Source organism: Gorilla gorilla, chromosome 11, assembly GCF_029281585.2.
Source record: "Gorilla gorilla gorilla isolate KB3781 chromosome 11, NHGRI_mGorGor1-v2.1_pri, whole genome shotgun sequence".
Taxonomy (NCBI): domain Eukaryota; kingdom Metazoa; phylum Chordata; class Mammalia; order Primates; family Hominidae; genus Gorilla; species Gorilla gorilla.
In genome coordinates, this window is record NC_073235.2 from 31,710,059 (window position 1) to 31,722,500 (window position 12,442).

The window sequence follows — 12,442 nt, forward strand, 5'->3', positions numbered from 1 at the left end:
ATCCAGGAGAAGGTGGTTGCAGTGAGCTGAGATCACGCCACTACACTCCAGCCTAGAAGGCTGAGCAAGACTCTGTCTCAAAAAAAAAAAAAAAAGAAACACTGTTCTCCTGCAGCCCATAGTGGCCAGCTTCAGAGCCAAGTTTGTGGTACTGAATCCCTGGTAATGCTTGTACAGCATTTGTTATATACCAGGACTCACTCTAAATGCTCTCTATATATCTCCTCATTTAATCCTCAGTGGTAGGCAGAATTCTAAAGATAGCAGCCCGAGATTCCCGACCCCTGTTTGTTCAATCAAATACTCATCTAGGTACTGCTGTGACGGCATTTTGCACATCCAATTAGAGTCCTAAGTTAGTGGACCTTAAGTTACAGAGTAGTCCCCAGCTGACAGCCAGCAAGGAAACAAAGACCTTAGTTCTACAACTCCAAGGAACTGAATTCTGCCAGCAACCTAAATAAACCTGGAAGCAGCTTCTTCCCTGGAGTTTTCAGATAAGAACAAAGCTGCCAACACCTTGATTTTAATCTTGTAACGCACAGCTGAGCTTGCCTGGACTTCTGCACACATAACTATGAGATAATAAATGGGTGCTGGTTTAAGCTGCTAAGTTTGTCATACAAGAATAGAAAAACCAACCTCACAACAACCCAATGGGTACAGATGTACTATGACTGCAAGTCAGTACAGATGATGAAGGAGAGGCAGAAATAGGATAACTCACTTACCCCCACCCAGCTAGTAAGTGGCAGAACCAAGATTCCAATACAAAGACCGCCTCACAAAACTGAGACAGGGGCAAATCCCCTCCATATTACCCGTGCACTATGCAATGAACGGAGGGGAAGAGCAAGCTCTGCCAAGTGAGCCTTTGAATAAGCCATGAGAAAACTAGGATCAAAGGCCAGGCACCATGGCTCATACCTGTAATCCCAGCACTTTGGGAGGCCACGGTGGGCAGATCACTTGAGGCCAGGAGTTCGAGACCAGTGTAGCCAACAAGGCAAAACCCCATCTCTACTAAAAATACAAAAATTAGCTGGGTGTGGTGGCGGGCACCTGTAGTCCCAGCGACTCGGGAGGCTGAGGCATGAGAAATGCTTGAGCCCAGGAGGCGGAGGTTATAGTGAGCCAAGATCACACCATTGCACTCTAGCCGGGGTGAGAGAGGGAAACTGTCTCAAAAAATGGAAGAAAAAAAAAAAGAAAAAAAGGAAAGAAAACTAAGATCAGCTTTCCAGATTCCTACCTCTCAGCTCACCCAGGTCAAAAATAAAAAATGCTCAGACCTAGACTTCACAGACAGGAAGTCTGCCAAGTCCCACTGGTGGCCTAGTTACAGTTTTCCTGGCCCAGCTCTGCCCACTGCACAAGTAACGGCACTGGGGTGCCACCTGGCAGTCTGTGGAGGAAGAGAGGCTGGGTGTAAAGAGGCCATGTAGGCAGTTGTAGAGTGAGAGGAGACAGGAATCTCTGCCTCTCTGCCACTTGGCAATAGGAACATCTCCCAAGTTTTTTCAATTTTTTTTTTTTTTTTTTTTTGAGACGGAGTCTCACTCTGTCGCCCAGGCTGGAGTCCAGTGGCGCTATCTTGGCTCACTGCAAGCTCCGCTTGGGTTCACGCCATTCTCCTGCCTCAGCCTCCCGAGTAGCTGGGACTACAGGCGCCGGCCACCACGCCCGGCTAATTGTCTTTTGTATTTTTAGTAGAGTGGGTTTCACATGTTAGCCAGGATGGTCTAGATATCCTGACCTCGTGATCCGCCCGCCTCAGCCTCCCAAAGTGCTGGGATTACAGGCGTGAGCCACCGCGCCCGGCCAGCTTTCTCTTTTCCTTTTTTTTTTTTTTTTTTTTTTTTGAGACGGAGTCTCGCTCTGCGCTCTGTCGCACAGGCTGGAGTGCAGTGGCGCCATCTCAGCTCACTGCAACCTCCGCCTCCCGGGTGCAAGCAATTCTCTGCCTCAGCCTCCCAAGTGGCTGGGATTACAGGCGCCCGCTACCACGCCCGGCTAATTTTTGTATTTTCTACTAGAGACGAGGTTTCACCATCTTGGCCAAGCTGGTCTTGAACTCCTGACCTCGTGATCCACCCGCCTGGGCCTCCCAAAGTGCTGGGATTACAGGCGTGAGCCACCGCGCCCGGCCTCAATTCTTAATCTAGCTATCAATTGCAGTGTTAAAGAAAAACGCCTCAGTCCTAATGCACTTGGTCAAGAAAACACTGCACTACTGCAACATGATCAAAGCAGCATTAAACTGTGGACTGTTGGGTAAGTGCGGAGCTCTAGAGACGATGAAGGGGAGAGCATCTCTGCTCAGTAAAAGCTTTCATGGGCAGCGACTAAAAGAATGAGGCCCAGAGGAATTTCTAGGAACTTTCCAAGAGAGGAAATTCAAACCCGAGAACTCCCAAGAGGTGTGTCCCACACCCCTGTTCTCTGACCCTGCCATGGCCACCCTCCCCCGTCACAGGTCTCTGCGTGCCATGCACCTAGAGTCCACTTCGTCGCGACTCTCCAACACCTATTTTCTCCAGGAGCTGCTTCGGACCCGTTTGTTTTTCTTTGTTTCGTTTTGTTTTGTTTTTCTGACAGCGACAGCCCTTGGGCAACGCTAATCATTCCAAGCAAATTCTGTCATGCCAAGACCTCCCTTAACAGCACGCGCCCACTTGTTTCCAACTCTCCTGCGAACTGGGCTTCGGGAGCCTCCGAAACCAAGGCTCGGAGATGTGGAGCACACAGGGGAAGGGTCGAGCTGGGACCCACACCCGGCTCTTCCTCCCACACCGCCTGTTGAGCCCAAGGCTCAACTTCAACACAAAGCTCTCCTTCCCTCAATTCCTTCAACGACGGGTAACCTTCAACGAACACCTACCGGACCAGAACAGAGTGGAGGAGCCGCGCGGGAAGGTGGCACAAAGGCATGGCCCAGAGGGGTGGCAGAAAGACTCAGCCGGGGCCCTCCACTCCCCAGCCTGCCCGGCCTGGGCAGAGCCGCCGGGCCGCCCGAGTCCTGGGGCTCGCGGAGGAACGGAGATGGCCTCCGCAGGGGCTCGGGGAAGCCCCCAGGGCGTCGGACCGTCTCACGCGCGCGTCCCGCGCCACTCACCTGTGGGACCCATAGCGTCGCCCGCCTCAGAGGTGGAAGCCGCCATTCCGCCAGCGCGCCAAAACGTCGTCATCAAGGTGCGCGCAGAGCCACGCCCAGCGGCCTGGCGGGAAAAGTGCTTCTACCTCTTTGGGCCGTTACCTCAAAAGGTACATGCGCAAAGCGAAGGCCGGCCGGCCGGGGAGGGGAAATAGCGAGGCGGGAGTGCGGGGGGAGGGAGTGGTCCTTAGCTGAATGCGCCTGCGTTGTGGCGGCCTCTGGCGCCCCAAGGTAGGGCTCACGCACTTTCTCCCTAGCAAGGAATGCGCGTGCGCGTAAGCAGGGTTGTTGATTAGTGCCCCCCACCCCCCCGACCCCCGAAGAGCGACCCCTAGTGGTGCACCGGTGCGGACCAGAAAATTGCACGCTTTCTTGAAACAGGTATTGACTGAGCGCCCAATGTATGCCTGGCACTGGGCTGGGTGCTGCCACCTAAGCGAGCACGACCAATGCAAGTCTATCAGGGACGCCCTGACCGCCAATCAGCTGGCCCCTGCAGTCCGCCGTGCCACTCCCGACGCCTAGCGCGCCGCTCAGCACACCGTGAGCGCCCACTAACTGTTGGGCTCCAATGACGCCGCGGAGGCGGCCCCGTCCCCGCCGCTCCCCGCCGCTCCCCGCCGCTCCCCGCCGCTCCCGCCAGGGCAGCCCGGGAGGCCAGACGCTGGCGCTGCAGGGAGAGGGCGGTAGGCGCATCCGCTAGGGGGCGCGGCGGGGCAGGGCGCACCTTTCGGCGGGCCCCGCGGATGGCGGCGCAGGGCGTAGGGCCTGGGCCGGGGTCGGCGGCGCCCCCGGGGCTGGAGGCGGCCCGGCAGAAGCTGGCGCTGCGGCGCAAGAAGGTGCTCGGCACCGAGGAGATGGAGCTGTACGAGCTGGCTCAGGCGGCGGGCGGCGGTATCGACCCCGACGTGTTCAAGTGAGCGGGGCGGGTGGGGGCCGCATGCACGCTCGCCAGACACCCCCGACCTCTGCTCTCCGGGTACGCCCGGCCCGCTGGTCGGGAGGAGCCCCCGCTGCCCCCGCCCCCGTCCTTGTCCGGTCTTCAGGGAGGTGGCCGCGCCGGGCGGAGAGGGCTCACCGGCCCCGCGTCTGTCCCCGCTAGGATCCTGGTGGACCTGCTGAAGCTGAACGTGGCCCCCCTCGCCGTCTTCCAGATGCTGAAGTCCATGTGTGCCGGGCAGAGGCTAGCGAGCGAGCCCCAGGACCCTGCGGCCGTGTCTCTGCCCACGTCGAGCGTGCCCGAGACCCGAGGTCAGAGCTGGGCCCGCTGTCCCTGCCCCAGTGGCGGGGGTGGCGGGCGGGTAGGGAGCAGGCGCGGCACAGCGGCGGCGTGGCCCTGAGTGGCCAGGCCTGTCTGTCGGTCTAGCCCCAGCACCTGCAGGGCCCATCCGTGGGCTCTGCTCCTGGGCTTCGCTGCCAGCCTTAGGAGGCACGTCCAGGTCAGGTGGACGCAGAGTGCGTACCCCAGGGTGGTCCAGGCTGGGTAGGGCTCCTCCGCTTAGCTCCTCCCCACCTCTTCACTCAGGCCTTCATCCTACAAAGTCGGGAATCAAGACGGTTTGGGGCTGGGCGCCGTGGCTCACGCCTATAATCTTTGGGACCCCACGGCGGGAGAATCCTTTGAGGCCATGAGTTTGAGACCAGTCTGGGTGACAGGGTGAGATCCTGTCTCTAAATGTTTTTCAAAAGACAGTCTCGATCTCTGTCCTGTGGTATACAGCATCCAGGGAAGTGCCCAGGGAGCAGGGCAGGCAGATGTCTTCCTGCCTTTACCCCACCTGGGCCCAGTTCCTGCCTCTGATGATTGCAGGAAGAGAGTCAGACGCGGAACTCCCAGGGTGCAGAGGCCTGCGGGGTCTGAAGGGCCTCCTCCCTCTCCAGTGTGGTGACTGGGCTGAGGAGATGCTGGGACTGAGAGTGTCATGGTGGAGCCTCCGTCCCTGCCCATCCTCTCCGCATGTTGCTTCTGCTCCTGATGGCTCTCTCTGAAATGCAGCACAACCTCCCAGGCCAATGGAAGGAGGCCCAGAGCTGGCTCCCTGCCTGGAAGCACGAGGAGACCCGCACAGGCATCATGAGAAGGCATGGAAAGCAGGCTGCCTTCATGGGGGGAGTGCCAGGGCCTGGGCACCCACGCCCACTGACCCAAGAGGGCCCGGGCACCTGCGTGCTGGCCTCTTCACTGACCTTCGCTCTGTCTGCTCTCTTTGTGTCTCTCTCTGACCTCCAGAGGCCTCCTTTCTCTCTGCCAGGAACAGTAGCCCCCCTGCAAGGCCCTCGTTTTCCTCCAGCCCGCAGCCTGCGGCCTCTCCGGTTCTGCTCCGCAGCCCAGCTGCCACACACTCGCCTCTCTCTCCAGGCCCCCCGGGTTCCCTCCGCCTCTCTTGCTGCCTGTTCTCTCCTTTTGCAGGTTGCGTTTATTGGCTTATCTCTGGGGGTTGGTGCTCTTCCTTGTTTTCATGGAAACTGCATGGCCCCAAGAGGCCCAGGCAGCTTTGAGCTGCAAGGGCAGGATCATGCAGGCCACCGCTGCCCTGCCGCTTAGCCACAGGGCACTATTTCTGACTCGGTTTATTAGAGACATGGTGTGGCAGTCTCTAGACCCCACAGTCGGGCTGGCATCCGGGGACAGGACCAACATCCCCACACCCCAGAGGTGAACTAGTGGTGAGTGTGAAGAGCCCCTCTCCAGGGGAAGACAGCCGGCTGGGTGCAGTGTGCTCTGCTGGAGAGCACAGCCCCAGGCGTGACAAACACCTCGGCCTCTTAGAAGTTGTCCCCTACCTGGACAGGAAGTCTGGAGGCTGAAACAGAAACTCCCACCTTCCCAGAGTCTCCCAGGCAGTGCCACACAGATGCCATGTGCTGGTCCCCATGGCCACACTCCAGCACTCAGCCCCCTTGCCCGCCTCACTCCTGAGTTGGGACACTTTCCAGGTGTCACCAGGTGTGATCAGGGGCCTGTGAGAGCCCAGGGATCTTTGGTCGCGCCTCCTGCATGAGCCTCCTGACAGCAGCCACCTCACTGCCACCCAGAGCTCAGGCCCAAGAGAGGGTGGAGAGGGCCTGAAGGACAGGCCTGGAGTAGGGGTGTATGGACTGCAGGCTGAGATGAGCAATTGAGGGGCAAGTGTCCAGCAGGAGGGAGAAACTAGGAACAGAGTCCTTGTCACTCCAGATGTTGCTGCTCACTCAGCACTCACTCAGGGCTCTGGGTGCCAGGCCTAACTCTCAGGGCAGAGGGCGTGGCAGGGAAGTGAGATGATCACATTCAGTCCAGTGAGAGGCAGTGAGAAAACCACCAGTGAGACCAGAGTGCTGGCTCACACCTGTAATCCCAGCACTTTGGGAAGTCAAGGCAGGTGGATCCCTTGAGCTCAGGAGTTCAAGATCAGCCTGGGCAACATAGCAAGACCCCATCTCTACAAAAAATACAAAAACTAGCCAGGCAGGGCCCGGCGCGGTGGCTCATGCCTGTAATCCCAGCACTTTGGGAGGCTGAGGCGGGCGGATCTCGAGGTCAGGAGATCGAGACCATCCTGGCTAACACGGTGAAACCCCATCTCTACTAAAAGTACAAAAAAAATTAGCCAGGCATGGTGGCAGATGCCTTTAGTCCCAGCTACTTGGGAGGCTGAGGCAGGAGAATGGTGCGAACCTGGGAGGTGGAGCTTACAGTGAGCCAAGATTGCGCCACTGCACTCCAGCCTGGGTGACAGAGCGAGACTCCGTCTCAAAAAAAAAAACTAGCCAGGTGGGCGTGGTGGGGGTGCCCATCTGTAGTCCCAGCTACTTGGGAGGCTGAGGTGGGAGGATTGCCTGAGCCTGAGGGGGATGTTGCAGTGAGCCAAGAGCTTGTGACTGGACTCCAGCCTGGGCAACAGAGCAAGACCCTGTCTCAAAAAAAAAAAAGAAAAGAAAAGAAAAGAAAAGAAAAACCGCTAGCAATGGAGTTGGGAGGAGGCTTCAGAGCCCAGAGAGCAGCAAGGGTTACACAGGGTGGAGCAGGAAGGGTCGGCAGAGCCCCACAGGTGTGAGCTGGGGCAGTGGGAGGGCATGGGAGAGGCAGAGCGCTGTCCAGGTGCTGGTAGGCCCAGGGCAGGAGGAGGCAGGTGGGGGGCACAGTCAAGATGTATGTGGGGGTTGTGGCACTGGAAATGCAGGCATAGAGGGGCCAGGAGGATTAGGGGGTGCCGTGTGAGCGAATGGGGGCTCCAAGAGAATTTACCCGAGGACAGGAGTGGCCTGGAGTGCTGGGCCCCTCAGGGTCATTTGTTTCTCGAGGGCTGTGTCCTGGAAGCATAGCCCAGGTCCTGTAGGCTGGGTGGCAGAAAGCCACGACATGAGGGCACCGAGGCCCCATGGGGATAGAGTGGAACCTGAGGAGGAGGTGGAGGGGAATGGGGCAGACCTGTGCTGCTGAGTGAGAGGCAGAGGCCACAGATGGAATGCTGAGAGCTCTCTGAGGCCCACATATTACAGCATGTGACCACACAGAGCTCCAGCTGCCCTGGTAATGGCAGAATCTGGGGTGGAGGATTCTGCCACCCCATATGGCAGGGGGGTTGTTGGAGTAATCCGGGGGGGGGCAGGGCATGGAGGCCATAGGTTTCCCACAGGACTCGGGTGTTGAGTTCTCCAGGCTATGGGCCAGGCCCTCTCGAGCTTGCCTCTGTGAGCTGCAGCAGGCACCCTGGGTCCTCTGGATGCCTGTCCCCCAGCCATCCAGATGGCCTGTGGGGACAACCACCACCAGATTCACTCATACCCACAGGGAAGGGGAAATAGAAAACCCCAGAAGCACAGAGGGTCGATGCTTGTCTTGGTGAGAGTCTGGAGTCATTGAGGGAAAAATAAATTCAGTCAAGCGTTCTATTTAAGTTTAGGGAAACTATACGTTTTAAAAGTTGTCCAGAGCATACGTTTGGAGTGTGGAAGCCGTGAGTCTCACCTGAGCTGTGCTGCCTGATACAGGAACTTCGAGCCACACATGGCTGGCGTGGTCATTGCACTGCGTGTGTTATGCACAGCGGATGCCAAAGGACCGGTACAAAAGGGAATGCAAAAAACCCACCACACCTTGGGAGGCCGAGGCTGCTGGATCTCTTGAGCTCAGCAGTTCAGGACTAGCCAGGGCAACACAGGGAGACCCAATCTCTACAAAACATACAAAAATTAGCAGGGCATGGTGGCACACATCTGTAGTTCCAACTACTTGTGAGGCTGAGGTTGGAGGATTGCTTGAGCCTGGGAGGTTGAGGTTGCAGTGAGCTGTGACTGCACCACTGCACTCCAGCCTGGGTGAGTGAGTGAGACCCTGTCTCAAAAATAAACAAAAAACCCCAAAGTGAATGAGGCTGGGCATTGGTTCACACCTGTAATCCCAGCATTTTCGGAGGCTGAGGCAGGAGCATCACTTGAAGCTCGGAGTTTGAGACCAGCCTGGGCAACATAGCAAGACCCCACCCATTTCTACAAAGAAACAAGAAAAAGAACAAAGGTGAATGCAACATCTTATAAATAACTTATGTACTGACTGCATATTGAAATAATACGTTGGATATTTTAGATTAATTAAAGTATTTGAGCTAATTGTGCATTTTCTTTTACTTTTTATTTATTTATTTATTTTTGAGACAGTCTTGCTCTGTCACCCAGGCTGGAGTGCAGTGGCACACTCATAGCTCACTGCAGCCTCAACCTCGTGGGCTCAGGCAATCCTCCCACCTCCTCTTGAGTAGCTGGGACTACAGGTGCACACTACCACACCTGGCTAATTTTTAAATTTTTTGTGGAGATGGAGGTCTCACTATGTTGTCCCAGCTGGTCTCTAGCTTCTGACCTCAAAGGATCCTCCCGCCTTGGCCTCCCAAAGCACTGGAATTACAGGCATGAGCCACTGACCCCTGCTGAGCCAGGCTGTTTTTAACATTCAGTGGTCATTGACTATTTTTGGCGTTTAGGAGGGCCCTCCAGGGACCAGGCGTAGGGGCATCAGTCACCCTGCCCTCACACCCCAACCTGCAGCCACACTTGGTTCAATCCCACTGTCTAGCCCGTCTGACTCAGTAGCCCCTCCCGAGGGAGCAGGGCTAAGCAAAGCTGGTTTCCCCACTGCAAGGCACTGCAGGCCATTCTATTCTGGGCCTTCTCATCCTTCATAAAGTGAGGAGGCCTGAACAGGGCTCCCCACTAGCTCCGAGAGCACGCAATTCCTGAAGATTTCCAGGATTTTCTTAATATCAGTTATGGCTTACGGTTATGTTGGTTTCACATTTCCAGGGTTTGTCAACCCTGTCAGATTTAATGATAAGCATTATTAGCCAGGTGGGGCCCCATGCTTGTAGTCCCAGCTACATCGAGGCTGAGGCAGGAAGATCCCTCGAGGCCATGGGTTCCGGGCAGCAATGAACTGTGATTGCATCACTGTGCTCTAGCCCAGGTGACCGAGCAAGACTCAGTCTGTAAACCCCCCTCCCCCACCACTCTTAAAAAAAAAAAAGCATTATTTGCTCTTTTCTGCTTCGCTCTCATCCTTGTTTCCAGAAGGGACTGGGTCACTACTGAGGGGAGGAGAGGAAGCTCAGATGGCGGCAAGCTGAAGGGAAGCCGACTCTGAGTCAGGCCTAGGTCTGCGGCCTGCCATGCCGCGTGCTGTGGGGAGCTGAGAGCGCATGGGCACCTAAGCACGCAGATGAGGCTGCGGCTACAGAAGATCTGACTCTGTCTGGCCTGGCCTGCGGAGGGACTGTGGCCTCAGAGGAGGATGCTGGCCCAGTGTGGGAGCTGCTGCAGGGTGGCGGGTCCCGTCTGCTCATGGAAGACAGAATCCTTGCCCCTTGACCAGTCAGTGGGGACTAGAATTATGGCAGTTTGTACCACAAGAGATGCGTGGTGGCTATTGTCTGCTTTGTGCCTTTTTCACTAGTCACTGCTGGGCTGAGGTGGCCAATCGTCACCCACCACGTGTTCCTGACTGCGCTCCTCCTTGGCTCAGGGCAACCCTGACTCCATCTTTGTTGAGTCAAGTGTGACAAGCTGACAGAGTTCCCAGCATGACACCGCTGTAACCCTCACCACCACCAGGCAAGAATGAGCAAAGATCTCATTCTCTGAGGAAGAACTCCCCGGAAACTCATAAGGAGGGCCGTCCTATCCCTGCAGGGTATGGGGAGAATTTTTTGGTATTAGCATAGAAAGGGAGCTGGAGGTACCTCTGGAAGAGCGGGGGTCCACGGCATCTCAGACACAGGAGTCTCTGCTTGTTCAGGGTGACAGATGGTGAAACAAATGACCTAATGGATCCCTAGACACCTGGTTGCATCTTTTCTCCAGGAAACCAGTTTCCCTTTGCAGGGTATTTGACTACACTTGATAAGAGGCCAGGGAAGGACCAGGATTGAGGCTGGGTGTTCTGTTGGCTGAACCCTTGTCTGGAGTCACCCTAAAAGTGATGGCAGGGGAGTTCCCGCAAGGGACTGCCCCAAACCTTTCCAAGATGAGAGCCAGTTGGGATTCCAAAGGAAGAAACAGTTAATGCCAGGGTGGTCAGTCCAAAGCATTTGTTAGGGAGCTTACATACAGAGGGGGCTGCAGCGTGCCCTCACGAGGGACAGCCAGGAAAGAGGTTGTGCCTAGGCACACCGCACTGAGGGGGTGGGGTGTGGAGTTTCTATGAGGGTGCAAGGAATTTGGCTGGGGTGGGACCAGTTTCCACGTGCTTAACATGTCAGATCTTTCAGTGTTCAAGGCAACAACCTAAACGTGTATCAGTGTCTGGGAACATGCAAGCCCCAGCCAGGGTTTGAGCCTGCAGGGGGAACATGTAGCTGATTAGGTCAGAGTGGTCAAGGCACTTCCTCAGTCAGGACAAAGGAAACGCTGGGGGGATGAAATGGGGGACCCAACACTGAGTCAGGCATGGGACACATGCCCTGTTTAGAGCCCACGGGCCAGACCCCGCCAGGCCAGAGCAGGGGAGAGCCCTGGCCAAGGCACTCCACATGGGGGGCTGTGACCCCACGGGCAAGCCTGCTACCCAGGCATGTTTGTACCTTGGAGGGTGCTCTCAGTCTTGCTGATGCTGTCAACACCCTGAGCCCAGGGAAATCCATCACATTAAAATAAAGCTCTGGCCCAAGTGTGGTTGCAGATTTTTCTTGGCTATCTTAAAGAGTAAAGTAAGCAAATTACAAATCAAAGAAACTGAACCAGTGGTCTTCATCCGAGAGAGCCTCTGGTGTTCAGAAGGAAAGTTTCAAGCATTCAGACTGTGGCAGGAACCCTGTCATGGAATCTGGCAGCTAAACCCAAAAGCGAGAGGCTTGACCACTGCAGAACACTCGGGTAGGTAGGAAACAATGAAAGAGCTTCCAAAATCAAAATCAGAAACCCAATTTCAGGACTTGGTGACTGCAGTACTTCCTGCCTGTCACCATCTGGGGCAGCTCAGATGTGCAGTCCAGCGTGAACACACCTTGAGGATGAGACAGCGCGTCCCTGCTGCTGCTGCCGCTGATGGCACCATCAGGGCAGACTAGGTTTGCTGACCAGGCTAGGTGTGGACCACCACACCTACCTTTCCCTAAATGGGCCCGTGGCATGTGTCCTTTCAAAATGTTCCCTTGGCAGTGTGCTCCTTGCGTGGCTTCGCTCCTAGGACACATCCTAAAGGGTCCCCTGCACACTGCCAAGGGCTTCTGGGGCATGACCTGTCTTTAGTGGTTCTGAGTCTCAGGACTTGGGGCTGATGCAGGGCCTCTAGCTGAAGCGACTTTGATGGAAATGTGTAGACACAAATGTTGCCCAAGGAGCACGAGTACAGCAGGTGCTACATTTATGGGGCGCGTCCATTCCTAACCATTGTGCTTTGTGTCTCCTTAGGGAGAAACAAAGGCAGCGCTGCCCTCGGGGGAGCATTGGCCCTGGCGGAACGCAGCAACCACGAGGGATCCAGCCAGAGGATGCCACGCCAGCCCAGCGCTACCAGGCTGCCCAAGGGGGGCGGGCCTGGGAAGAGCCCTACACAGGGCAGCACCTAGGATGGGGCAGAGACTTGTCACATCTTTGTCCCCAGCAAAGGCTACATGTTACCTCCTTCAGTTGATAATAAACCTTTCTGAGATGCAGAGGGTCCAGGTCAGATGCTCTCTACCGTTTTTGTTTTTTTTTATATTAAGGCACACTTAGAATGAAGTTTCTGTGCCGGTCCTGGTTGTGCCACAGTGAACTAACCAGGTCCCTTCACCATGGGTCAACTTCCTGAACCTGATTTGGGTTCTGAGGAAA

General features: G+C 56.1%; 2 protein-coding genes and 1 pseudogene across 4 annotated transcripts; 2 read left to right on the forward strand and 1 right to left on the reverse strand.

Annotated features, from left to right (window-relative positions):
- LOC109025815 (fatty acyl-CoA reductase 2-like) overlaps positions 1-12,442 on the reverse strand; it is a 306,120-nt pseudogene that overhangs the window by 152,615 nt on the left and 141,063 nt on the right.
- LOC134756636 (uncharacterized) lies at positions 2,703-3,679 on the forward strand. The gene is made up of 2 exons (XM_063694753.1): positions 2,703-3,264; positions 3,536-3,679. Exons 1-2 carry the CDS (start codon positions 2,734-2,736, stop codon positions 3,677-3,679), a joined length of 675 nt encoding a protein of 224 aa, XP_063550823.1. The 5' UTR covers positions 2,703-2,733.
- Positions 3,745-12,282, forward strand: LOC101147293 (mitotic-spindle organizing protein 2A). 3 transcript variants are annotated; one of them, XM_019021943.4, is made up of 4 exons: positions 3,868-4,070; positions 4,257-4,405; positions 5,385-5,564; positions 12,038-12,282. In XM_019021943.4, the coding sequence occupies exons 1-4, from the start codon at positions 3,901-3,903 to the stop codon at positions 12,193-12,195; spliced, it is 657 nt and encodes a 218-aa protein (XP_018877488.3). In that variant the 5' UTR covers positions 3,868-3,900; the 3' UTR covers positions 12,196-12,282. The 3 variants fall into 3 exon arrangements, with proteins under 3 accessions (XP_018877492.3, XP_018877488.3, XP_018877491.3); XM_019021946.4 differs by lacking the exon at positions 5,385-5,564 and having other exon boundaries at positions 3,879-4,070; XM_019021947.4 differs by lacking the exons at positions 4,257-4,405; positions 5,385-5,564 and having other exon boundaries at positions 3,745-4,070.

Excerpts from the sequence above, each read along its gene's own strand:
- LOC134756636 (XM_063694753.1), top strand. The coding sequence starts at position 2,734 with ATGTGGAGCACACAGGGGAAGGGTCGAGCTGGGACCCACACCCGGCTC. Across the intron at positions 3,265-3,535 it reads TTGGGCCGTTACCTCAAAAG|GTATTGACTGAGCGCCCAAT; the intron begins GTACATGCGCAA and ends TTCTTGAAACAG.
- LOC101147293 (XM_019021943.4), top strand. The coding sequence starts at position 3,901 with ATGGCGGCGCAGGGCGTAGGGCCTGGGCCGGGGTCGGCGGCGCCCCCG. Across the intron at positions 4,071-4,256 it reads ATCGACCCCGACGTGTTCAA|GATCCTGGTGGACCTGCTGA; the intron begins GTGAGCGGGGCG and ends TGTCCCCGCTAG. Across the intron at positions 4,406-5,384 it reads GAGCGTGCCCGAGACCCGAG|AGGCCTCCTTTCTCTCTGCC; the intron begins GTCAGAGCTGGG and ends TCTGACCTCCAG.